A 27,520-nucleotide genomic window follows, 5' to 3' on the forward strand; every position below is an offset into this window, starting at 1 on the left:
CACAAGCGCGGGGCCGTAGCACGAGGCTCAGCATCTCCCGCTCCCTACGCAAAGCGGAGATCAACACGTAGAGGCTGCTGCATTGGTCGCTGAGCAAGGAGCGGACTCGGCCATCTGTTGAGCAAGCTTTCGGCAGCCCTGTTAGCCACGCTGGCAATAGAGCCCCACCGCAGGCCACAGCGGCTGGAGCAAAGGCAGCCCCTCTGCAGCAGCGCCGGCGAGACCCCGCTGCCGGGCACCGGGCGAGAGGAACAAGGGGGGGACTTCCAGTTCTTACAGAAAGAGCACAGCGGTCTTATCTGGAACCATCCCACAGCCAAAACTGAAGAAAGAAGCAAGCTGAGCAGCAGCAAAACATCTTCCCTGTTTATTTGCAAGAAACATTTTGTTTAAAAAAAATTACTTTTAGTCTTGATCCAAGTAACACTGCAATCAACAAACATTCTTAAAGCAAAGTCCAGACAGGTTGGACAGCCCCCGCTACACAGAAGAATGAAGAAAAGATTTGAGAGCAAACTATTTTAAAACTAGAATGCAACATTTGCCTCAAACATCTTAACCAGTGTTTGAATACGTTAAAGAAAACAAAATCAAGTGAAGCTGATGGTTCATCTAACAGATGTCTCAGCTTCTAACTTCCACACATGGGTGACTTGTAGCCAGTGTCTCTAATTGTGAAATCATAATGCATAGCAATGCAGAAACCTTCCCCAGCAAGGTCAGCCCCGCTCACAACGCACAGGGAACAACCCAGCAGCGATAGCAGTGGTGCCACGGGGGGGGGGAGAAGAGGGTGGTGGGGGGTTCAGAATAACGCGTTTGCTCTCTGTGCACACACCCTGGGAGAGGTCTGCACAAACGGCGCAGTAAAGCAGGGTCTGCCCCGTCCCCCAGGTCGGGGGGTCCTGTGCTGGGCCAGAAGTTGCCACCTTCAGCCTGGGGGGGTCTCCTTGCCTCCGCCGGCTTCCAGGGCCTCACGCTCCCACGAGGCCGGGTGCGGTTGCTGCGTGTCCCCGTTTCTTGCAGCGCTGCCAGGGCTCAGCAGTGCCAAGGGTTAACGTGTGGAGCAAGGAAGAGGGCTGCACGGCTGGGGAATACTAATGGGAGCCAGAAGTCTAACGGGAGCTTGCACGACACTCTGTCACAAACCTGCACTCGGTGATGACAAATGACTAACGAGCCAGGAAGCCATCCTAACCGAGCTGCTCGGCATGGAGGGGCCGCCGCAGCCCGCCGCAAAACCCAGCCTTCGAGGGCGGTGCTGCCAGCTGACTGAAGAACCCCAAAGCGTTTGTTACCCCACAGTGAAATGTAAGGACAGAGAAAGTCACCTCAGCTAAAGAAAGGTGTTGGCAGCAACAGCTGCACAGATTCTAATTCCGTCTTTCATAACTAGAAGCCAGGCTTGCTCGAAAGCACGCTCTGCGTCTCCTGCGAGGGGTACTGATCTCTGCAGCAAGGAGCGTCTGATGGCTGAACCACTGCACCCAGCCTGAGCTACCGCAGGGGGAAATTCCCCGGGACGGGCAGGAGCAAGAGGCTCAGAAAGCAACAGCCCAACGGACCAGAATCAGTGAGAGCCCAAGAGCTCTCCTCTAACAGCACGAACCACTTCCGGGCACAGTCCCAGCACTGCTCAGTCCCTGCAGTTTCAAAACCTCATTTTCTCCTCGTTTGTTCATCTTACATGCAAATGAAGGGAAACGCATCAGCGGACAGCATCACGCAAGAGTTAAGTGTCCGGCCATCGTACAGCTGGCAACAGCGGCTGCATCCGCACTGGGCTGTGCCCCCGTGAGGCACGCTGCGGGGAGCATCCTGCCGGCAGCCGTCCCCCTGTGTGGTCCCAGGCGGGCTCGTGGGGAAGGAGCCGTCGGGAGAGCGGGCGCAGGAGCAGCCCGGGAAGGGGAAGCCTGGCTCGGAGCTCCAGCTGCGTGAGTGAGAGACAAGCCGGAGGGTGGCCCGTGCCGTGACGCAGGCAAGCGAGAGGCAAGCCCCGTGCCTGGCGGAGTCGGGAAGGCACAAGGCTGATGCCTCAGCGCTTGGGAGAGCAGCAGGCTCCAGCGCTGGTGCGCGAGGAAGACAGCTGATTGCCCAGAAAAATAAACTTAGCAGCAGCCATGACTACATTCAGTGAGGGAGCGTTCCCTCGCATTCAATAGTGTTTAATCTTCATCTAGCTCAACACAAATCAGTAGTGCAGCAATATAAATACAACTGAGGAAGTTAAAGCCTTTTGGCTTTCGTAGCTCAAAAAAAAGCCAATGAAACAAGTTTCCAGTTTTTAAATTAAACACAAAGAAAGGCAATAAACTGCCCACCCATCCACAGAGGAGCAGCGGCATCCTTCATGCCAGCAAGAGGCTGATTTCTGCCAGAAGACAGCAGCGCAACTCCTGAAAGCAGCACAGTGAGATAAAGGAGTGGGCACGGGGAAGGACCGCCGCACACAGGCCTCCAGAGCCCAGGCAGCAACCACAGCCGCTCACTGCTGGCACTCACCACACAATGCCCTTGGGTACCGCGAGTTCCCTTTTCCACTAAAGGACACCGAGCGCGCACTTCGCACTGCGTTAGGAACACGCAGGACTCCTCAGCCATAACAACATGGGGACACTAAGCTGCCAGCCAGAGGGAGCAGCCAGCCGCTGGGCACTGAAGATATCAACCCCTGTTTGCCTGGCTTGTGTAAATTTTAAGGACCCTCCCCACCCCACCATATGGCATTTCATAACTGAGATATGGGTAATGACCAGACTCAGGGACGACTTGGTGACCAACAGAAGGTGCTGGGGCCACTGAACATCTCACAGCTTTGGATTCAGCCAGTCCGCAGAGGCAGGTTCCACAGGTGGGCATCCCCTCCCGCTCCGGTACCCAGCGGGAGAGCTCGCTGCAGGAGGGGGTCTCCTAGCCCAGGCAATTACCACAGACAGTTCGGCTTTTCACATTTGAACAGGCACCGTGTCATCAACACTCCCAGTGAGAAAAGCCTGACAGTAATTTACAACAGCTACAAAACCCTCTCCTACCCGCAAGCTGATGGAGTGTGACCATAGTGTTTAGATTCCCCCTCCTTTACACTCCAAAAGCAACCAAGTGCATGTGAAAGGACAAGTCTAAATTAAAATAGTGCTTAAACCATTAGGGAAGGTGGGAATAAAAGAGAAGAAAGCTGTTCGACAGCAAAGGTAGCCCACGGTAGGCTACTGGAGCCTGAAAGGAGCTCAGCACACAGCTCAAAGCGCAGCCTTGACCGAGGTCCTTCTCCGAGGAGCTCCTGAGGCAGGTGAGCTGAAGTCCACGGGTGTTTCCTCCGCAGCAGTCTGAGGTGGGCTAGGAGGGTCCTGCACATTCACAGTTGCTCCAAGTGGTTCTGTCCTGCTGCTCTCCAGATGCCAGCTCTGTTCTCTGACGCTTTGCCTGGGGTTCACAGTTGCCTTCTCCTCCCTTTGATTTCCCTTGAAGTTCAAATTCAAGTACAACCAGTTTTAACTGAATGAAAAGAAACCCACAAAAACAAAAGTTATTTTCTGTGAAACGAGTTAGCAGCATTGTCCTAATCAAACTGGCCTCCCAAAGGCCCTTGTAGGCTGGGGACGGGAGCGGCCTTTCCCACCAGGCTCTGGCAAAAGGCCGCCTGAGGGGAGCTATAGGATTTCCTCCCTCTGGTTCTTGGGTTTGAGCATCACTTGTCCGTTGCGCAAGGAGCCATTCTGGCTACGGAGCAGTTTCCCTTTTTCGCGGTCAGGCCACGTGAAGATGGCTTCATCGCTGTCCAGTTCAGACTCCGAGTGCATCAGGCTAGTGTTGAGGACCTGGGCTTTCTGTCTGCTGCCTTTGAAGGAGAGAGATTCCCAGGTTAAAAATACTTTTAATACTGGTCAACAACCTCACTGTACTCCATTCCCTCTTTAAGTCTCCTTCTCCTACCATGTCAAAGGGGCAGCCCAATCAGACTTTCCTGTGTCCATCACTTATTCCCTCAAATGCTGACGCCAAAGTGATCCTGTTTCAGATACTTTGGCACAACAGAGGTCACACCACCACTTCAAACTGGTGCAAAGCACAACAAACAGGTAGGAAAACAAATTATGTTACCAGAAGGGGCTGTGAGTATACGTGGGAGCTCTGTCTCCCTGACCTTGCTCAGGGCACTGCCTAGAAAGCCCTCTGAGGGCTAACAGCTGTAGTAAAGGGAACATGCAGGTGTGTGAGGGAAGATCCCCACGTTCTCACTACCCTCCCTACTCTCATCTCTGCTTCTCTTGCCTGCAATGGAAGAGAGATAAATTAGCAGGCTGAATTTAGATTAATGCACAAGGACAGGAGAGAGACATATACTGATATTGTCAGCAGAGAAAGTATTTAAATTTAGCTTTTCCTTAATGGAGAAATGCAACATTTCCTCTGTTAGCAGAATGCTCCCTGGACGTATCTAGCAAGGAAAAAGACTTTAGTCAGCAGCCAGCCTTGGAAGAAGCAAGATGAGTTTAGTTACCAGAGAGCAAACGGTTGAGGCACATTTGCTACAGACTGCAGAACAATGAGCCCTTTATTTAACAGTGGGGCTCTTCTGTGCGAGGTGACAGATGGTCAGATTAAAGCGGAGTTGGGTGCTGAGGGAAGAAAACACACCCGGGTTTTCTTCAAGGGTATCTGTGTTTGTGCAGTTGGGATGGCCGGGTTCTCAGAGGAATTGTCTGATCAGCTCTGTCGCTGCAATGCCCTCCGATGCTGTCGTTAGGCACTGTTCACTTTGCTGGAACACCATTAAATAGAGCGATACTAGGATGAGCAATTATTTTCCACTAGCAAACAAGGATCAGGGACTATTTTCCACGCACAGTTAAAATAACGCCTCCTCTAAACAAAACCAGGACGCACACTCTTATTTGAAACGCGTTATTTCAGCGGCTGAAGTGTTCCCCAGCATCTGGTGGGGCTGTGCTCCACACATTCCCACATCTCCCTCCTCTCCTCGTCAGTCAGGAGGTGACCACAGCTGGGTTCAGGTATCAGATACAATCGCAGCAAAAACGTTCCAGCCTGAAATAACTCAATGATCTTTGCAAAGCACCTGACAAGCATTCTAGGACAGCAGCACGGACAGGAAAATGCTGGCTAAGAACATTGAAGACAAACGACTGCATTTCAGGAACAGGCCAACAGGCCTGTAGCCACATGAAGCACTGAGGACTTCATGGGTCCCCCTCCTAAGATAAGGATCTGCTTCCTGGAAAAATTAGAGGATGAGCTAAAACGTGAAGCTTTCAGAGCCTGATGCTCACAAGGGCAAGAATGGATAAATTTATGAACAAGTCATTTGTGGTGGGAGAATATGGGGGCAGAGAGAAACATCACTCTCTCCAGGCCATGAGTATTTTCAGGTTGCTTGGTGTCCCTTTGCTCACTAGCCAAAGTCGACCAGTTTAGTGAAATGCTTAGTGACACTGAATTTATGCTTTGCTGTAGAGCAAGGCCAAGGAATTGCATATTGGCAAGAAGCAAACTTCACTATCAGAACCCAGTGGGAAACTTTAGAGCAAGAGTAATTCTCGTCAACACCCGGTTGTGGGCTTCCTGGATCAGGCCAGTCTCCGCACAGCTTACATACATCCACTTAGTACTGCTCTGACAGAAGTGGAGACATCAGGACCAGGCCAGTTTCAGCCCCAATTTCTAAACCAAAGAGTTAGATAACTTGACTAAATATCTTGTCTACAGATATGAAACAAGCTCTTAGATCTTCTGAGACTTGTCTGTCAGCGCCTAACATCACGTTTATTTCACTCTGTGATTTTTAGTCCACTGAGGAAGAGTGTTTTTAGTCAGCATTCTGGAAATGCTGAGCTCTTCCCTCTCATGTTTTACCTGCTTTGGGATTTGGTTTTAACTCCAGGCTTTCTTGATCCGTTGCATCCAAAATCTTGTATTTGCTTTTTCTTTTGGATTTTCCTTTTCGTCTAAAGGGGGAGAAAAGGAATTAAGAGGCAGTCCATTTCTAAAAAAGCCAGAAGAAAAGACAACTCTGATCTTCAAAGCTAGAGTACTTGCATATTTCAGATTACGTTCATATCAGAAAGCAAAACATTAAAAACATTGCTTTAGTTGCACATTTACAGGCTAATCCAAATCTTGCTTCTTAACTGAACCCACAGTTCTAGTACTTCAATGTTTCACTTGAAACACTGGATGACAAAAACTAACATCCCAGGGCTAAGCAGATGACCTGCTGGGACTCCAGGTTTGGATCTTTCACCTCCTAATGCAGCTACTTGGCTCTGAAGCACTGATACAGTGGGGGTTATGGCCTCAGTCCCACCTCTTGCAACAGCAGATCACCATCCAGGATAAGATTCCAAAGGCAACCACAATGACGAAAGATGCAATGATCACATACAGCACACTCCACTCTGAAAGCAAAACACCCCAGAGATAAAGACGTTTTGGCACCTCATACAGTTGACAGTGTGCGCTTTAGATGACTACTCTCAGAAAGAAAAAGAAAGGCCTGACCCTTTGCAGAATTAGAGGCTAGCATCCACCACTGACAGCACCACTAACTCACCTACGGAAGCCAGAGGCTTGAGATCCAGCGTGCAGACTCACTGCACAAGGGCATTTTTCAATGTGTGACTATTTATAAAATTTGCTTTCCCGTTGCAGGAAAGCCTCCGTAGGGGCACGACAGAAAAGAGGTGTGATTTATACACTAAGAACGGGCTCAACTCTTAGTGAGCGTTCACTGAGAGGGTCTGAAGAGGAGCTGATTCCCCATCAAATATTGCCTGCCAAGAAGGTACGTGCACGAGCCCAGGGCAGGGACTATCTCCTTGTGTGAGCATCACGTCAGAGATACTTGGAGAAAGCAGGTACCTGTTACTCTGCCTACCCTGGGTTTCAAACACTGTGTGCTTTCCAAAGATGAGCAATCCCAGGGAGGGTGCACATACCACAGTTGCTTTCGCCGTCCCCCATCTGCACCCTGATGAAGTTCTCCATCCAGAACGGGTCACAGACGCAGCGCTTGGTGAAGGAGTCACAGCGACCATGCTCAGAGCAGTTCAGCTGACAAGCTAGGGACCAAAAGCGGCAAGGTGAACTAAAGGACTCGCACGTGAGGCAAAAATGGGACAGTATAGTTCGATACAGTCAACATTCCCAGGCTCTAACTTAAATCTACTCACTCTGCAGTTCATCCTCTTACCTTAGCCATAAGAAGCACAAACGTATGAACCCAGGCCTCACGCCAAATCAAAAAGTCCCGCTTCACTAACATAACACCTATAGCATGCTGAGAAAATTTGCCTAATAAATCGTGATTTTGATATAAAAATTATGGAATTCATATATTTGTTAAGTAAATTATTTTAAATAAGGTTTTGATTTTCAAATGCAAACGCAGCCTGTGAGACAGGCTACAAGAAACAAATAGATCCTTTAAAGTGACCAGAACTGAAGAGTGGCTTTTGAAGACCACAAAATCATAAGATCAAGAAGTCATGAAAATAATTACATAATTTTGTTTTAAAATATCTAGCTGATCAGCACATGATCTTTATAGGATGGAGCTCAGAAAACGAAAACAGTGCTAATGTAAATTTGTAAAAAATTGATACAAGGGAAACATTTCATTCAGACTGATGTATGTGCTGGAGAGGAAACGAGTACATTCACAGCTACTAAGATCTGTAGTTTTATTGTCTTCAGTATGACACTCATTTCACTGGCTGTATTCCATTAACATTGTATTTTAGCTTCCTAAGTATCAATCTGCTTTTGATTTTGTGAATTCTTTTTTTCACGGCAACATTACAAGTAATCGTTTAGATGAAGTTGAATACTGAATGGTCAGGATCAATTTGTAAATAACTGATTAATGTATGGTCTAACAGACTTATTTTTCTGTTTCCCATTTCCTAACTTATGAAAGCTACTGGAGTGAGCATGTGCGTGTACGCACACGCAGGTGTGTTTAGCACACGCGAAGGTCCTTATTCTTGCAGGCATCTGAAGAAAGGAAAAGGTGTTAGCTCACACCACAGTGACTCTTACTTACTGACTGTGTTGATTTCTAACGCTCGGAAGATGAGGAAGTCTGACTGTTGTTTCCGTAGTTCATTTCTGAGCGTCCAGGCTACCTCTCGTCCTTTGAATATCTGATGAGGTGGCTGGTTCTGTACAAAAAACACCATCTTCGTGCTGGAAGTCAGACAAAAATTATTATCTGCTGCTTCTCCAACCATCAGGCAGAGAGCCATTCTCCCCAGTCTGTCATGAGACGGACTTATTCAGAATCCCAAATTTATCTGACGATCAGACTTCTGGCTCCATCTTGAAAGCAATAACAGTAGATCTGGTCACACAGCAGAAAACCCTTCGCGACATCTGATCTGTCCATTTTTTCAAAGCTAGGGCTAGACTGTTCTGGAGTTTGCTAATGGTTTCATCAAGTGTAGTTCCAAACACCATCAAGTACACCTTTGCATGTTCACACTAAGTACGCAAATCCCCAAACGTTAAGGTCCTGCCGTTCCCATAATCTCTGCCCTCACTATGGGATCCGTAGACCTTGCTACACGTGGAAGTTGGGGGCTTAACTGCTCGGCACAGAGCTCCAGCAACAGAGAAGACAGTGAAGGTTTACAATCTTTTGCAAAGCTTAGTTTGAATGCGCAAAGTGTTATAGCCAGAAAAAAGCACAGGTGTAGAGGATTCTGTATTCTGCATCTTTTATTGCATTAACTTTATGATATAAGAACTTGCTCCCCTAGGCTCGTTAGCCTTGCAGAGCCCCATGTATCCTTCAGATTCACAAAAGGATGTATGGATGTTTCAGATTTTTTTATTACCAGTGAGCCTATGAGTCAACATAATATTAGTGAAGCCCTCAGAGTGCATGAAGAAAAAGCAGCTGGGGGAAAAAGATCTTTTTTAAACAGTACGAGTTACTTTGATAGATGAGGCAAAAATGGGACCTTAAAGCCATCTGTCAGAAAATAATCTCTGCTCTTTTATAACACTTCCCACTCTTCTGTCTACTTAATAAACATATAAACAGATGAAGCATTAATTACAAGAATCCCTTACTTGCCTTACTTGGTGAAGAACAGTGGCAACTGGCTCGGTCATGGCAGAGATAGTAAGGTAATATTACAACAGAACGTGCTGGCTCTTCTGTTCTGAGCTCTTTAGGTTTGCACGGACAATGAATTCTGATTTTACTGCTACAGCAGGCAACGTGGACACAAAGGAATCGATACATTACTGAACTCGGGAAAGTCTGAAGCATAACTGCAGATTTATTGCTTATTTGCTGCATGACTTTAAGCATGTCCCTTAAATCTTTTTCAGTGCTTTATCTACCTTAAAACTACTCCCCTTTTACTAAAAATTAAGTGCAATACTGCACTTATTTCAACAGATTACCATTCTGCCACAGATAAGCTTGTTGCCATGCCACTCTCATGTGTGTTGAGGCATCCTCAAACACACCTACAGTAACGATGCACTGCTGTTAGTGCATACGGAGATATGCGCAGCCGTTGCTGTGACAACACTACAGCACCAGTCGCTAAAGTTTTCTGCAGAACAGTGAATTTCCCAGAGCAGCCATTTGTGCAGAGGTGGAAAGCTGAACTCGATCAGGTACTTTCATGCCAAAGCAGTGTGGCCAGGATCCAGCTGGGCTGAACCACCCTTTCTATGACTTGCTGGTTGCTGCACTTGGAGCTGAGCAGCATTGTTCAGGCAGGGAACATGACCCTGGCCCACAGCCCTGCCTATGAGCAAACTTCCACTTGTTTAGAAGAGACCAGCTACAGTTTATTGTAAGCTAAATAGCAATCAAACCCAAGTTTTCTTTATCTCTTCAAACAAGAGTTACACTGGTTTTCAACATTTTACTTTATATTAAATTGAATAAATGTAGTTTTATAATAGCTTTACTGCCTGCACAAAGGGGATTGCTACACCACCATCTCTGGTGTGGAATCAGTCTTTCAAACTACTCCTATACCAAGCCCCATTATTTCTCCAGTTATAAATCACAGCTGTAGAACATCCTTCAGATAGTCTTCACAATTTTCAAAACCAAGTAAGATTAGTTCTTATTTTACAAATTTGGGGGGCAAAGATATTGGCAGCAGCAAACAACTTTTAAGGACAATGCACCATCTCCAAGACCTGCTTGGCAACACACCTTCGCTGACCCGAGCAAGCAAGAATATCAGTTTTAGGCAACGTCTCCACACGTTCCGATTGTCCAATCTGCTTCCCAAAAGAAAAAAGCCCTTGGTTCACTAAACCCTCAAGCAATCCCACTCCATGTACACTCACAGATGAGCCCTACCTTTGTTCAGTGTACGGCTGGATCTTCTGCACAGTAATGTCCGAGTCGAGGACCCCCAGCAGAACGCCTATTTGTCGGATGAACATACCCTTCTGCCTCTCCGTCAGCTGGCTGACATTAACATCCAGAATTATCTCCACAAGGTTATTTTTCCTAGGATCTAGTGAGAATGTAGATAATACAGATCTTTAGAACTTCTTTTTAACAGTCTGGGTACAAGTCAGGTTTCTAGTATCTTTCCAGAACGTTTCTGCTTTGAACACAAAATTACAGAATCTCAGTGTAGGAAGGGATACAAGTCTATGACTTTCACAGGGAATGGCAAGCAGTAACTCAGCCCCCAAGAACCACATGAAAACACAATCACATCCCCCAAAACGTTTGACTTTTATAGTTCTGAGCTGGACTAGACTACACATTTTAATCCCAGTACACTGTATTCAGACAAGCAGAGGGCTTGCTAGTGCACTGTAGGCAAATGTGGTACAGCACAAAGCCCAGACTCACCAGGTTTGACTTCCACTGTGGTCCTTTCCACATCACTCTCTCCCTTGGCATCTGTTACTCTGAGGTGGAATGTGTAGGTCCCTTCTACCAGATTGGACAGGAGAAGGACAGGATGATGGTCTGAATTATTTAAGACTTCCTGGAAGGCAGATCAAAATAAGCATCAGGAAACAAAGGATCAAACTAGCATGACGTATCCTCATACTTAAGGATATGACTAAAAGGCACTAACAGGCACAACAATCGATCAGCTTTACATTTCCTCAGGAGCAGTCAATGCTACCTCTCACTGACTTTTGTGATGCTGCAGACTGCCATTTTAAAAAGAAACCTCACCCCAGCTGCAGGGCTCCCCTCATCCCGGGTCCACAAGTAGCTGACAATTCCCTTATCATCAGAGGACTTCGATCCATCCAACTCAGCCGTATTTGTGGGCAAGGTGATGACAACGTTACCAGCAATCTTTGCAACTGGTGGCTTGTTTATCTCTAAGCAAACAGAAAGAAAGAAGCTGGAGAAAAATCTTGTAACACCCAATCAAAAACTACTGCATTTGATCTCCACTGTAACCCAGAAATCCCCATCTAACCCTGGAGGAGGAGAAGGGAAATCACATACTGCGGGATTCAGCTGAAGATACTGTTCCTCCAGAAATGGGTAAAGCCCTGACTTAAGGCCATCAGGTCTGGCTGGACATACCTTCTTTGACAATAACGTTGACCGAGCTTTGGCTCTGCAAGTTCCTCTCATCTTTAACTGTCAGAGTAAACTCGTATGTCCCAACTTGAAGGCCTGTTACAGTGGCAATGCTGCTGTTGGCGTTCTCCAGCTTGACACCATCTGGGCCCCTAACCAAAGCACAAGAGGATCAGTTTAAACTTTGCATAGACTGGGGAACTAGCCTCACACCAAACAGGAGGCTGAAGCTCGGAGTTTATGGGGATGCAAACAGTTGCCTGGAAATACAGAGGCCATGACAAAAAGCAAAAATATTTTCTCCAGTGACAGCAAGATAATCAAAAGAGTAAGTGCAGCACTCGGAACAAAAAGCATAATTTCTGGTGGTTTAGTGTTTTGGTTATTTTTAAACCAGGGGAGCACTGATACCAGCATTTAAGTAGGGTTTACAAAAAGTGGTACTTTCAGCAAAATTGGCTCGTGAACTGCACAATAAGCCAGTTCTTTTAAAGAAAAGGTATAGAGCAAAAATAGTTCCTTCATTTGTAAGAGCTTTGCACAGACTTTGCATTAGCAAACAGAGAAAGCTACTGCAAGTTGCTCACAGGCTTTTTCCTGAATTCCCTAGAACACTTCAGGGAATTTAGAGTCTGAAGGGAAGCATGACAACGAGAAGAAAAGAACATTGCCTCATTCAAACATACTGCAAAAGCATCACGTTAAAAGGCCCTGCTGTTATTTGATTTACAAGAGTCAGTCTCTTCATACAGCCAAGACCACATCACACTGCTGTGATTCAAACGTGGCCAGTCTCCTTTACACGCCACAACCACGCTGAGAGTGGGAATCAGGCCTAGAGATGAAGGCAAAGGTATTTCTAATGCTCAAACAAAACTCCACCTCCCTCCAATTAAACATAAATCCATGTCTCATTCTAGTCACTGGTAAAGCTTGTCAGGTCTGACGTGACCAGGATTTAACACAAGGGAGGTATGTGGGGGTGTGTCTTGCTTTACGTGAAGGACCTAGACACTTGCATAAGAGCAGCCTAGAAGGTGATACACACCGTGTTTTTTCCCAAAGAAAGGAGACTATCTTCTGGTCATCTGAGCTCTTGCTGCCATCTAGAGTGGTGCTGTCCACAGGAAGAGTTAATTCTTTATCTGGACCAGCATCTGCCTTTGGGGGCTTATTGTTCTCTGAAAAAGGATTGCAATATTTTTCATACACATGCCATAAAAGGTGGAGCTGAAAACCCCAGCATTACAAAGTTTCTCCATGATCCCTAGTATATTTCTTGCCTGTTATCTCAACCTTGTACTCAGAGAAAGTGGGGTTAAAAGTAGTTAAGAGTTCAGGTCAGTGCTTCATTCACACATCTGCAATAAAGTGAGAATGAAACCTAGTAGTTGTGATTTTTGCTCTCATTCTCTAGGCATTACTCCACTTTTCCTGCTCCTGTTCCAGGACCAAGCACTGTGGGCAGAGACAGCTGCTTGGAAATACAATCCTGCCATTATGGTGGGATAACGTTAGTTAGACTACATTGTGTAAAATAAGAGAATATCCTAGAAAGGCAATATTCCTAGAAACTTTCTTTTGTTGGTTTATCAGCAGTACAGCAGCCCAGAATGGTCCTAAATTAGAGCAGCTCCTCTGAAAGCAACACAAAGCACCGTAAGATCTAGAGCATGTCGACAGATTGACGCTCGCCTCTAACCCCTGGAATGGAAGTGGCAAATGCAGCTCAAGGCAGCTCACCTGGCTGGACTATCACAGTGACCTCTGCAGTGGACTGGTGCCCAGCAGAATCCGTCACTATCAGCTGGTAGGTGTAATCACCTTCTTGCATTGCAGAGAGCTGTAAGACTGGCGTCCTCACCCCCTTTGAGAAAACATGTTCATGTATTAAGAAGAATCCTTACACAGATTATGATAGAACAGATAAACAACTACTATCAGCAGATTCTAGGGGCTTATTAACCTTGCTAAGGGGCCAGAAGTCTGTGCCACTTAAGCACGCAAGACATTTACAGCTAAATTTACGCACAACAACAAGGACGCTGTTGTGAAACGTAACAAGACTAATGCCGTATAGGCATTCAGACCCTTTGAGATTCAGCACTTAGCAACTCAAGCAAAACCTCTGGGGAGCTCTGTGCAAGTCATACACATCATGACCTCATTCATGGACTTTCTTATTCCATATATTTTGACAGTAGTAATAATCTTTAAAAGAAAAATGATGACATGGAAACAAGTTCCAGCTTTTACTGTTTAGGACCGAGGAGCATGTGGCCAGTATCAGCCAAGTTTAGACTCCAAGGTTCAACTCAAAAGATCCAGTCCACTGTTTGCCCAGCTTAGGAAATGCATGACCTGGCACAATGGGTTATCCTGTACATCTAATGCTGTCCTGACTGATAGTTACCTAAAAGATCACAGTCTGGCTTCCACATCTGCTGACAACACTTAAGCATCCCTGTTATACCATCATTGATCTAGCCATCACTGATGTTCTGAGATGTCAGCAACTGAACACAGAAAGAGCACACTTCCCTAGCAGTCATATAGGTTAAAGTGAGTTACATGGGTGTGATCAAGTTGTGCTGAGATCTGTTGTATGGGACACCAGAATCCAAAGCCACCAAGTTCCCATCTCTCTCAATCCTCCATTCTTGAGCAGTATTTAAAACTCCGTGGCTCAGGAAAGGGAACAGGATGCCAGTGAAAACCTGTGGCTAGACTGGTGCACCAGCTCAGCCACTGAGACAATACCAGCTTCGCGTGGATTTAATTTTATCTACAGATTTAATCATCACACGCTTGCTCTGTAGGATTATAAGAGACATTTGCTAACAGTCAATTAAAAATGGTTTGATTATAGAAAAAAAGCCAGCTAGTGAGTAATCCAGGTTGAGTACTGGAGACCTGCACTGACCTGCATCTCCATCACCTTCCCCTTGCTGTTAGGGCTGAGCAGCCACTCATAGCTGACAATGCTGTGATCATCGGTGCTCTGATTCCCGTAGAGGGTGATGGAGTTCTGAGGCAGGGTGATCACTTGGTTTGGGCCCGCGTTTGCCACTGGAGGATAATCCACCGCTTTGTTCACAGTCAAGTTTGCAGTGGTAGAGTTGCTGGCACCATCTGAGTCCACTACTGTTAGACTAAAGAGGGAAGGGAAAAATAAAAGTGAAAGCAGTGAAGTCTCGTGATTATCAGAGCTGAACACAGAACGCTGGCTGGAGTTAACTGAAGTGCAAAAGAAGAGTTAGAAACTTAAGGCACTTTTAAGGACAGGATAGTAATTTTTTTCAAGAGTGAGAAAACCTATGGTTTGAGGCAGCCGTGCTTTTTCTGAATAGAAGCTTCCACCAAGTGCCCAATCATCAGCCTCAAAGTGATGCAAGAAATTCAAGTCACATTCATCTCTCCCTTGAAAACTACCACCTAGTTCCAAGACAAAACTGTGCTAGATCATCCACTTTCACATACATAGTTGTGATGGAAAAGACCTCCCTGAGTATGACACAGCCTCCCAGGAGGAGACATTCATTAACATAGACACAGAAGTTCATTACTAATCCACAGTATGCCTCTTCAGGTAGGCTAGTACCACAAAACAGAACTGCTTTTTGCTAAATCATCGATCTAATTAGCTCATATACCAACTGCTTAAGAGGAAAACAGTGTTCAGTTATTGGTACTCAGGTTTATTTCATTTTAAATAGATCTGCTGATGCAGTGCATGGACATCACACCAAAATGCAGACCAAAGGAAAAACACAGAACAAACACTGAAGTAAAACCAGCTACTATCCATTACTCAGGCACAGGCATAAAACCATTAGGCCTCATTCACTTATCTGGGACAAACACACTGCATTTAAAAACTGGATTTAAAGCTTGCATTTCTTTCTAAGCCTTTACCCAAACAGTTTAGAGTTGACATTTCAAGAGACATTTTGTAGCGATGGCAGACCATTCGTTCCCTTCTATCATCATCTTAAACCAGTGCTATAACTTAAGAATAAAAAGTAGGTGGATAGCTTATCTCTTTTGAAGCAAAAAGCTATGAAACTACCTGCAAGCGTAGAAGTGGAGAGGGGGGACGCATCGCAAAATAGAGTTCTCTCCACATTGCTTTTTTGGTTTGGTTTGGGGTTTTTTGGGGGGTTTTTTTGGGTTGTTTTTTTTTTTTAACCAGACAAACACTTCAGGAATCTCGTACATTTTACTCTTAAGGGATGCAAGCTGATCAAGTCTTCCAGGTATAACCTACCTGAATGTATAATTCCCGGGTACCAGGTTGGTCAGTGTCAATATGGCAGTATCGCTAGAAACTTTTTCCTCCCGCAAAGGACCCTTCAGTTCTTCCCAGTGATAGCTGACAATTTTATCATCATCAGTACTTTCTGTTTCAGTTTTGGAAGAAAATGCACATAGATGGAGTTGGAAAATGCTTCTTCTCAAACCCCAGATGTTCAGTCCCCTACTTCAGTACTGGGCTTAGTGGGCAAAGGCAGTTTTGGTCCAAGCCCAGAGGTCCCTATTATGCTCAGATCCCAAATTGTACGCGCTCCTCTCCCCCGTCTCACAGGTATACTTGAACACCCTTAATCCCAGGTTTGTATGTGTGCTGGGGGAAGACAAAACACCCACAAAACAGAACACTAACAAAATAATACTAGTTGGGGGTAAGACAACCTGAACATATTTAAAGAAACTCCCCAAAAGCTCCAGTGCAGGCCAGGATCAGTAAAGGTGTTGTGTTAGCTAACCAACACATTTGAAGCTTAACGTAAAAGGCCAGTAATTTTGACCGACAGTAATTTTTTTATTCTAAGCAGCAACCTCTAGAGCTTTTCCTTTTTTAGGAGATTGACTCAGGCCAATGCCCTTCAAAAGGAAACATGGAGAGGTGCTGTCACGTGCGTATTTGCCTCGCCTGGCAAGGAAGGCTGATTCTTTTCACTATCGTGTGTTTGATAGTGTCACAGACAGTTCCTCTTAAACTTTACCCAAAGGGCCATCCCAGAACCAAACACACAGAAACCAGGCTTGCTGTAAACTCTTGCATTTAAAAGAGCAGGCACTCACGGCTGCCGTCAATAACAGTTGAAATGGTTGGCAGTGAAATCTCCTGGAACTGTGGGGACACGATGGCAACAGGAGGCTGATTCACCCGAGGCTCTGCAACAATAACAGAGCTGTTACAATGACATCTACAGGCAAATCACGATAAAAAGCCCTGGCCAAGGAACTCTGCATAACTACTCTGCCTTTGTGCGCCAGGAGTAGTAAGCAGAATACATATTGTACATCCTCTTCCCAGCCCCATCTACCCCCTCAGTCATGCAGTCAGCGAGTCCAAGAGAGGAGTCCGAAGCACAGAACTGCTGTGCCACACAGCTCCAAGACAGCCCCCGACCAGACCGACTGCAGAGAACTGCACAATCAACAACAGCGATTCATGCTCTCAGCAAGTTAGACACCCAATTCAGGGAAACAGCGCTAACAAAAGGAATTTAAAAAAGCAAGAAGGTGACCTGCCACCACACTGGTACTCTGGAAAGGGCTGCACTGCATCAGCTCTCCCATACTGGGTCAAGCATTCAAGCACAGACCATTCTCAGAGCAGCACCTAGAGCTTCTTGCCAAAGTTTGGCTGCTGCTCTGAAAAATGAATGATTTTGATGCATGCTGCCAGCTGCAGATTCACTGCTTATAAGGAAACGATCAGCAACAGCATCCAGGCGGCCAGTCACACACTCTTGCTAATTTAGGGAGTGCAAGAGCACTTCTTTGCCCAAAGGTTGTAGAAGTCTTGCTGAAGTGTGCAAGATAAAGGGATTTTTGCATAAAAGGAGATGCAGAAACTGTGGTTGTCTCTTCACACAGGCCATCTAAGAAGTGAGACCTGGTGAGACAGCACAAGCTACTGTATCTACACCAGCTCATCTGCAAATTAGGTCTTACAGTAAGGAATGAGATTTGACTTAACTTGCCAGCGGCTGGGAATTACATTCTTTACTGGATAGGGAAAAAAAGAACCTCCAAAGCAGCTTCAAAGCTCTGGCTTCCCTTCATTTTCTGCTCCTGCTGGTATAAGCTTTTTACCCGGTTACAGCTAGTTTTTATTCAAGCATTGGCCATCCAGGGTGAGGCATTTGCTAAGCACTTTTGTACCAGTATTCCAGCTCTTTTACTGAGTGGTTGGCCTGTATGCAGTATAGCACAAATAGCTATGTGTATTAGCAATAGTTTCAGATCTCAGCAAATGACTTAATACAGGTACATATATACTGCACAGCACAACGAATTTTCACTATGTTAAACCAGGGTCCAGGCTTTGTCAGAGAGAGAGGAAGTTAAGAGAAGATACAATTCCACCAACTCACTTGGATTCACTGTTACATTCACATAACCCTCTCCACGGGCATTTTCCCCATCAACGACGACTTTGAATTCGTACAGACCAACAGTAAGCTGGAAGTAAATACAAAAGATTATTTATCTTCAGGATGGTAGCGCCTTGCCAGGAGCTATTAGAAGGTCAAGTTACCATGCTTTTGCACAGTAGCACATTAGCAGCATAAAACAGGCAAGCGGGCTTCAACCCATGCAACAGAGCAAAGGATTGTTTCCAGGCCAAAATGGTATTATATATCTTTTAGTTTACAACAGCTACGCAGAAACCAAAGACTAATATTTCCTTCTACCACAGATGCCACAGGATTGTCCGTCAAGCTTTATTTTCTAGCAACAATAGGCAAACAGAAGAGAGATAACAGAGATTAGTTCAGGTTGTCTGGCCACAGGAATCTGTACCAGCAGATTGCAATTGAGATGAGAAAGGCTGCATGTAAGAGAAGGAAATCTCTTCTTGTGTGTTTTTACAGAGGAAAGCGTTTCTTCTCTTCCTTCTAGGTGACATGAGTCAGGCAGTCACCTCTTCATCATTCACTGTTAAACCAAGATGAGAGGGCGAAGGACTAGGTGTTGGATAACACTCATGGTATCCAAAATCCTGACAAAGACAGACATCTCCTTTCAAAGGGCTTTTCTCTGCATGATATCATGACTGAAGCCTGTAGATTTTTTCAGAGTGCAGCAGAATCCCAGATGCTCAAAGGAATGTCTCAAAAATAGAGAGCTGTATATTCACACAATATTTAAAGCCATTCCCTTGTCAAGAATCCCCATGTGCAGAAAGTGGCGATCCTTTCAGTCAGAGCTTGCCTAAAAGCAGCAGCCAGGGACATGCTACAAGGTACTCCACAGCTCATTAAGTGAATCAGCAAGTCCCTTTTTCAGTGGGTAGTACAAGGCTTCAGACCTAAACAGTCCACCACACTGATTCAGTAGCAGAAATATTCTCAACTCTTTGTTAATGTTAAATTGTGCCATTTGTATGGCTTGACACACTGCTTTAGGCAGCTTTTAGATCCTGAAATCAACTTCTTCTTTCCCTCATGCCAGATCAATCTCCTTTTTATAAGGGACTTAGAAGAGGGCTTGCAGTCAAACATTGGCTGCCTGCCCATCATGCAATTTCCTATTCATGCTGAAATCACATACAAGTCTTCCCTGGTTGCCAGGGTCCCCATTTTTTCTACTTGGCATTTCACACAACAGGATACTAAGCAGCAAAAGATTTACCTTAGACAACTTAAGGGTCTGAGAGTGCTTCCCTTCCATTTCTCCACTGTAGTCTTTTGGATGAGTAATCAATTCCCACTCATAGGAATATGTGGTTCCTTAAAAAAAGAAGCCAAAAAGGTCCAGATGTTAGTTTTTAAAAGACTGCCTTTCTGCCATGCTAAAGCAAAGCAAAGGTATTAAACATTGACAAGGCACGTTCTGCTGCACTATGGAGAAATGAGACAGCTTGGAATTTGGGCTGCAGTTTTTTGGGAATATACCCAGGAAAAGAGACAATCTGTGCTTCTAAACACATTTACTCTGGAGCCAAAACCCATCTTTCAGCCTCTAAGGCATTAAAGAGCTTTGGAACAATCACAGCTCCAGGATAATAGGAGAGAAAAATTGTGTCCTCAAATCCTGCAGACACAACATAATGCCAGTTTTTGAAGAGGAATGCATCTCATCTCTCCCTGTTGCTGCACAACACAACGTGGTTGCCTCTCCTCCGCAGTCTTGCATTGCCACTGTGGACAGAGCTATAGACAGGAACTTTACAAATACCTGTGAACAATTTACATGATGAAGTGAGGAGTGTCTAGAAACGCGTTCCTCAGTATGCCAACCCCCCAAATCAGACTTCAATCCACCAAATGAGAGATCACTTGCTAAGACAGCTTGTCACCTATTGTGACTATCACAAATAGATGAGGATCCACTGCTTCCTCACATACCACTTCGAGAACATGCCATCTCCCAAATCTAATGAGTTTGTAGCACTTTCAATGTTTTTTGTGTCTTGCTATTTTCTGTGAGAGACAGCATGAGGTAATAGCACAGGATGAACGATTTCTAAAGGAAAGAGTTCTCTTACAAAAGACATTTTCAAGATTGTCCTTATTTAATGCCTATTTGCCATTTCACCATCACCAGCCCTTAGCAGAATTCCCAGGAAAGCCTTACGAGGTGGCGGTTCAGGAAGCACAAACGCATTCAGCTGAACTTCATTCTTTGGCAGGGTCACTTCGACGCTGTCTCCAGCAGAAACTACCAGCTCCTTCATAACTGAGAAGAAGAAACACAGAATTGAAAGAGGAACAGGGAAAGAAGAAAACATCAAACTTAGATATGCACATAAAAACTGCCTTGGCTTCAGTCTGTGGAATAAAATCCAGCTACAAAGGCTGTATTTTGTAAACATCCCATCACTCAATATAGCTCCCGTTTCAGGTTTCGCTCTAGATGTTAATGTAAAAGCACTAATGGGGTTTTACAATTTTAAAGCAAGTCCAGAATTACTCAGCCATCTCTCTCTTTGCAGATGCTGTGCAGCTCCTGCTCCTTTTCTAAAGGGCTGAAAGGTGACCCTTGGGCTCCGTACAGGGGATCCATTCACTCGGGTCCTGCAGGACAGGAAGGGTTTTACCCAACAGGTTTTCGGCAGAGAACCCATCTGCAGTCTCATGGCACAGCGAGACAAAGGCTGCTATTTACCAAACTGCTATTTCAGATTTTCACAAATATATGAAGAATCCACGGTATTTCTTTTTTGAAAAACTGCTTAGGGGCTAAGAGATTTTTTTTTTAAACTGCATAGCTACCACGCTGAGTATGGAAACTCAAAATACAAACCTGTCCCTTTTATTTATATTTTCTTTTCAACCCCTACTTAAGAATTTTCTTGCCATTCTATTTCAAATAAATTGACAGGTAGTTTGTTTTTACAGACTACATAGTTTAAAAACTATGGCTGGTCACATTTTTTCCTGCTTGTTCTTAGCATTAAGGTGACCAGAAAGTTGACTGCATTTCTTAAGAGTACCTCCCTGCCTCCTCATCCTCCTCTTCCCTTCCCATTGGCTTTATTTTTGTGTTTGTATTATTTGGGCTGGGAATTACGCAAGAATTAAAGTTGCTTTACTCTAGTTTGACCCTGTCAAAAACAATGTTTCAGAGATATGCACAAATAATCCAAGTTAAAAAAGATGGGGAAAATGTCATTAAACATTTAGCCTTTCTTCCATCTGTTTACTATCTACTGGAATTAACCACTTAAAGAAAACAAATTCATCAAATTCTTTTTTCCCCCTCTCAGTTACTCCAGATCCTGGGATATTATAACTCCATCAGCCTTTCAGCTGCAAAGAGGTCCAAGGCAAAAAGAAATCTGATCTCAGTAGGAAAAAAACCCCAAACCAACAAACAGGCAAAAAACCAAAACCCCGTTTGGAAAATCTACCCTTCATGTCATCTTTGTATTATTCAGCAAAACAAGGCAGCCCTGGCTATGTTAATTTTCCAACACAAGCCACTGAAAATGTTTAAAATATATTTTCCAGTTTTAGGTGGGGTAAGTCCTCAGAAAGAATACTAACTTGTTAGCACAAGCATCCAATGAGCTTCCTGCCAAAAACGTCTTTGGATGCAGCATTTCCTTTACACTTTCCATTTGTTCCCTTGTAAGGGAAAGGAACCCTAAATTCAAAAGAAATTCAGCTGTGAATACTTCAGCAAACTGGATTAATGGAGTTCTGAGATATCACACAACCAGTATACACCATTCACTGTATGTCCGCATCCTTACAGGGTGAGCTAACAGCCTGGGTGAGTTAACAGAGCTGTGCAAAGTGCGTTTTGGCTTTTTTACACTTTCAAGAGTTTGTTTCAAGAAATACCAGTGTAAACAGAAAAATCATTTTGCTGCAAAGCATGGGCTAACAGCCAAGTACATCGTTCTCCATGCCTGAACTGTGCATCAACATTGCAGGGACAGAATAGAATCAGTTACACCTGATTCTGAGCAGGCATTAAGATTTCTGCTCAACTTGATAGATAGCAGTGTGTCAAGACTACTGAAAGAACACTTCACAGGACTATGCCTCACACCATATCTGAGCTTTCACTTTGGGAATTAAGATATCACCATTACTTTCAAGCTGTCCTTGGAAACAGATCCAATGGTCACATGCAGATTTATGATGCCGAAGTCCCACCCCAGACCTCATGAATGAACGGAGTCCAACTGGCACATGCGCTGAAGCGTGTATCTCGGCACTTTTTGAAAGGTACCATAATTTCTGAAATTATCTTGTATTTTTCAATGCTGCAATGGCTCGTCAACAAAACCAGAATAGGTGACATTTGCTGGAGTGCTGCACGTTCTCACCTGGTGTGGTGGCAGTAGTACTTGGTGATGCAGCAGTGGTCTGGATTGTAAAAACACTGCCATTTGTGGGAACTCCACTTGGCACAGAAGTAGTTGTCTGCATCTTCGTTGTGCTTTTCCCCGGCATGGGGCTGACTGTGGGCAACACATCTGAGGAGTGAGGATGGACCAAAGCATCATCCGGCTGCCCAGGCTTCTCGGTCTTCCCTGTGGCTGTCAAGCCCTGCACCACAGGACTGGAGAACGTAGCCAGCACTGAGGGCTCTGGTGCAGATGTTCCTGTGTGGATCTGTAAAGCAAAAAGTTGTCTTAGTTTGACTGAATGCTGAACGTCAGTTTTGTTTTTACTGTGTTCGTTGCACTTCTTCAGTTAGGGAGGTTGAAAAGTCCCTGGTTTGTTTTTCCCAGAAGCAGGGTGTTTTACTGCTTCCTCTTTTCTCTTCTAAAGTGTTTCTCCCTGTTCTTCCTCCACAGCTGATAGGCCACTTCTAGCTCAGTTGAACACTGATTAGGACCTTCGGTTTAACGACACCGTCTTAAATATCACAGCTGCTGATGTGGCAAACCTGACAGAAGATCTAGATTTAAAATTGTAGCGAATGGAGCTAAAAGAACAGAGAAATGTAAGACAGAAGCAAAAATCAGGGACCAGGAACTGGGGTGCATCTGGGCCCTTTATTTTGGCCACGTATTCCTTTTTCTAAAGCTGTGCGGTTGGCAAGCACAAAGCAGGAGGATTGCAATGGCATTTTTATGTAATAATCGAATCATTGCAGCAAGAGGAAATTTACTTCAGAATTACTCTTCAAAGCAAGGTGACCTGACACAAAGAGTTCCCTGCGTGCATGCCACAGGAGATGCTGCTGGGGCAGGGAGCCGAGCTTGTGGGCAGAAGTTTTGCTTACATCCATACAGGATGAGCCACTTTATTGAAAATAATCAAACTGGCAGTAACAATTTCCTTTCTTTCATCAGAAAATTCCTCTTACAGTACCTAGCCCCATTCCGAGTCTCAGCCTGCCCGGCAATACTCTTGACAATTCACCTTCCTCCATGAAGTACGTGTGTGTAGCACATTCTGTGGAGCTAACTATTTTGAGAACATCTGCTAAATATTTAAAAAGGAGCAGTTTACCATCTTTGACTTGGGACGTGTTTTGGAGCTGAATTGCCCACCACTACTCCCCACGAGAGCAGTTGATCAAAAGCTCATATTGGAAGAAATGTTCCCAAGCTTTATCCCATGCTGCTGGCATTCAGTCCAGGAAATAGGAACTGTAAAAGTGCTCTAGACCATGGTGGGCAACATCCTGGTCAGTAAATGGGCTGGGCTTCAGAAAACACTAAATGCCAGTTGTAAAAATAAAGCCATCCTGCACACACTGCAACAGCCAGCCAGGCCAGGAGTAGCAGTGAAGGCACTGAAGGCTTCTCTGCAAGGTTTTTTTGCAGTCCTGGTGACGTGGTTTAGCCCCAGCCAGCAGCTGAGTGCCACGCGCAAATCACTTCCTCTCCTCGTACCTCAGCTAACTTTCCCTCAGTCACAGAACGTAAAACATCTCAATTCATTTGTATGTTTGATTAACATCTGAGCTGTATGGGCCAAAGAACCAAACACTATTTGTTAGTGTTACGGACATAAGCTGGTTTTCTCTATTTGCTTGCTTGTTGATGGGCTTCCTTCATCTTTAACAAAGCTACGGATTCTTTGGAACAAAGATGCAGGCAAAATCTGGCATACTGCTCTGTGCTGCTCTTCATCGGCAGCCTCAGGACAGTTGGCTGTCCCAAGCAACTGTCTTACACCCATCCATAACTCGGGTCAACTCATCCCTTTTGCCAAGTAAGCAAATAAGATAAAGTTAGAAATACTGGCACGACAAGAAGAGAACAGCCAGGCAGGAACTCAGACACTTGAGCCAGACTGTTTAGGAAAGGCACAGGAGCACAAAGTCTCTGTGACTTCACACCACTATGGGGAACCACTTTTTGCTTAGCAAGAATCAACCCAGACAGGTTGCAAGAACAGTCGTCACAAACAGCACACAGGAGACCCACATCTGTCTGCTGGGCACAGCAGCTGAGTCTCCACTTCACTCGGTAATATTTTCAGGGAGCTGGATGCTTCCTTGACTCGCTTTTTAATGCCTAAAAAAACCTTTACAGTTAAGAGAGATCCTCTTCCTCCCAGAAGTCTTCAGGATGACTTGACAGTCAAATGCCTGTGGAGAGCTTGAATTAGATAAGCTTTGCCTGGGGCAACATAACAGTCAAAAATGCCTCTAATGCTTGCAAGCTGAGACACTTCTTATCTTTACTCCATAACCCTGAATTCTTTAAAGCAAAGAACAGAAGATTTCATCCTTGGGGATAAATGAGGAGCAAACTAAAAGTTGACCAGCTGTTCTATCTTATCAGCTTAGAAAATAGAGAGAAGTGGCACACTGGCCTGAGTGAATGTAGGAACGTCAGACTCTTTTGATTCTGATCCCTACCTGCCTTTAGCCTGGGACAAGTGATCTGGTCTCCCTGTATGAGAGTCCTACGTCTGTAAGATGGAACGAGAGCAGCAATGTGCATCAGAATCCACACTGAGTCTCAGCTACTCAAAAGAAAAATATCTATGTTCTGGATTTTTTTTTTTTCATTTAATGTGCCTTACTTTGTTGAGTCTGGTCTGAATTTACAAAACGGGTTCCTTTCAGCTTCATTCACAAAAACGTGGGTAATGTCACAAACTGCTACAGAGTTAGCATTGGCTGTGAAGAGAGACCTTTCCTCCTTTCTCATAGGGTAAAAAGCACCCAGCACTAGCAGGAAGCACGACAGCAAGAGTCAAACACCAGTAGCCAGAATTGTGAGCGCAGGAATGAGCTCACTGGCTCTGTTGTAACAACTCTACTTTAAAGGCTGCAGCCTTTTCCAGTCTGCCTGCAGAGCTGCTGCAGTGTTGCAGCAGCCCTTCTTGTCAGCAGTGCTGTGCTTAAATACTTCTGACTGGCTATTAAATGCATTGCTATATTTTAAAATTAACAAGTATTTCTACAACAAGGCAGAAAAAATATTGGTGCCTGGAAAATGTCACTCACTTGCAGAAAAACACAAATTTCCCTTCCTAAATTAAGGGCTGATGAGGAGGGTGCACTGTGGTTTATCCTGTTACACTCTCCTTCACCTATCTCTGGCTCTATAGCATGGATACATTAAAACCACAAATTAACGCTAGCTGCACATTAGCAAAGGACATTGCAGATGGCTATAGAGCTATGGAACTGCAAGGGGAAAATTAAAACTCAGTGAGGCAATGTTTTCCTAAAACTGTCACTTGACTTTTCCCTGAGGCTCTACGAGCAAAGGAAAAGATTTGCCTTGCCACACATTCAATGTTCATCAACATAAGGGGAGAATATGCACATTAATTTCTTTCTCCTCTTTTAGAGAACAGTTAAGAGTCACTTTGACCTCAAATGTCCTTTCCCACTTCAGATGTTTGATGCTCCCAGGTATGAACTGCTTTGCATGCAGTAATGATCCAGTATTCTCCCATCCTTCCAGCCCACCTGCCAAACCGCCTTTATGAATATAGTATTAAATGCACAGCATTCACCTGCTGAAGCCCTGTGCTCCATGTACTGGACCAAATCTAGCCCAGGTGGAATTCTACTGATTTCAGCATGTGTGTAATTTTACTTATTCTGGCTCATAACCAACCCAAATTGGAAAACTCCCTGCTTTAGCATCTCCCTCCTGCAAAGGCTGGCCATGTCCCAAGTACACAGCCTCAAATGTTATATCCTTGGCCTAAATTAAACTGCTCTCGGATCAGAAATGCAAGGACAGCTGCATAGCTTGCCTTATATTTTGCAGGGAAAATTGGATGGTTCAATAATCAAGGAATTAGCCCAGGGCTGGGTAGAACCAGCTTCAACTCAGTACTCCTGTTAAGGTGGATTTTTTTAATTCTCTCTCCTCCTCAAAAACTCTAACCTAAACCTCAGAAATGTGACTGCCAGGAATTCCATCATAGCCAATGTATTTTAGTAAGAAGTTTTTATTTTCATGAACTGGCATTTTGTCAAGAGAGCTGGGCTTTCACACTAGCAAAAACCAGTAAGGAGAAGAAAAACCTTTCCCCAGCATACATCCAAAAGTGCACCTCAATGACAACAGAGGTATCTTCCTAAAGATGGGAAATCCTGGATACTCAGCAATATCCAGAAGCTGATTAATCCATATTATTTAATAATATTTGCAACCAATTTACTGAACAGGCACTGTACTGTCATAATATGACAACTCAGACTGCAACACTGCAAACTGAACAAGCAGGGAGATACACCAATTATTACCCAAGAGATTTAAGACTGGCTATGAAGAGGCCTCCCAGACATCATACATGTAACAACTGAAAGAATGGGGTCACCGTGTAAATCTCAAATATTAGGAAGAAGAAAGAACAGGCAGGGTGAAAATGCTGCAATACGACATGGGAGAGGAAAAGCTGAGATCTTGAGTCGGCCCTAAATGCTGTGGGGTTCTGGAAAATCAAACATTTGTGAAGTTTCCGTGCGTGATTTCACACGCCACCCGGGCTGCCCTGGAGCTCTCAGCGGTGTCCCTTGGCGGCTCTCCACATCCTGCTCTGCAGGGTGGTGGCTCAACCAGTCACAGCCCTACCTGGAACCAAGATTTGAATACAAGGAAGAGAAATAAATTCAGTCAAGTTTCCAGAAGGCATCAGGCTTCAACAGTGCCAAATCCTAGAAACATGGCAAAAAGTATTTAAGGAAGAGTTCCACAAAGTAGAATTCTTTCTATTTCACCATCATGAGAGCATGAGCTTTTGCATGATAAGGCTCAAAAGACTATTTGCAGATTTAAAAATACAAACACCATTTAATAATTCAATTGTGCCAGTTTCTCTTGAAGACTAACATCTAGATTTACTAGATTAACATTGTACATGTTTGGAGTAGAGACTAAACTGGTTTCATTCAATCAATGCCAATGTAAGCTTCCATGGATTTGAGAGACTGAAGCAGTCTTCAAAAACTGAACAAAAAAGTTGGCATTAAGATGCCAACTCGAGCAAGGCTTGACTTGAAAGTACACTGGAAACTATGCATGAATCTATAAAATCATGTACTTAACTGCCTTGATTCAGCACT

At 44.7% G+C, this 27,520-nt stretch overlaps 1 protein-coding gene across 3 annotated transcripts in view; it reads right to left on the reverse strand.

Annotated features, from left to right (window-relative positions):
- Positions 1-352: 352 nt before the first annotated feature.
- KIAA0319L (KIAA0319 like) overlaps positions 353-27,520 on the reverse strand; it is a 34,787-nt gene continuing 7,619 nt past the window's right edge. For 2 of the 3 annotated variants that reach the window (XM_054802213.1, XM_054802211.1), the window contains 18 exons: positions 22,353-22,641; positions 20,150-20,251; positions 19,205-19,302; positions 17,944-18,031; positions 16,643-16,735; positions 15,825-15,957; positions 14,481-14,709; positions 13,301-13,424; positions 12,606-12,738; positions 11,561-11,709; positions 11,198-11,349; positions 10,862-11,000; positions 10,355-10,514; positions 8,063-8,205; positions 6,957-7,079; positions 6,326-6,416; positions 5,875-5,966; positions 353-3,838 (listed from right to left, as the gene is read on the reverse strand). In XM_054802213.1, the coding sequence (XP_054658188.1) occupies positions 3,651-3,838; positions 5,875-5,966; positions 6,326-6,416; positions 6,957-7,079; positions 8,063-8,205; positions 10,355-10,514; positions 10,862-11,000; positions 11,198-11,349; positions 11,561-11,709; positions 12,606-12,738; positions 13,301-13,424; positions 14,481-14,709; positions 15,825-15,957; positions 16,643-16,735; positions 17,944-18,031; positions 19,205-19,302; positions 20,150-20,251; positions 22,353-22,641 (2,526 nt within the window). In that variant the 3' untranslated portion in view covers positions 353-3,650. The remainder of the gene's footprint in view (positions 3,839-5,874; positions 5,967-6,325; positions 6,417-6,956; positions 7,080-8,062; positions 8,206-10,354; positions 10,515-10,861; positions 11,001-11,197; positions 11,350-11,560; positions 11,710-12,605; positions 12,739-13,300; positions 13,425-14,480; positions 14,710-15,824; positions 15,958-16,642; positions 16,736-17,943; positions 18,032-19,204; positions 19,303-20,149; positions 20,252-22,352; positions 22,642-27,520) is intronic. The other variant, XM_054802214.1, reaches the window with a different exon arrangement.

The sequence above is a fragment of the Grus americana genome, chromosome 23 (assembly GCF_028858705.1).
Source record: "Grus americana isolate bGruAme1 chromosome 23, bGruAme1.mat, whole genome shotgun sequence".
NCBI lineage: Eukaryota > Metazoa > Chordata > Aves > Gruiformes > Gruidae > Grus > Grus americana.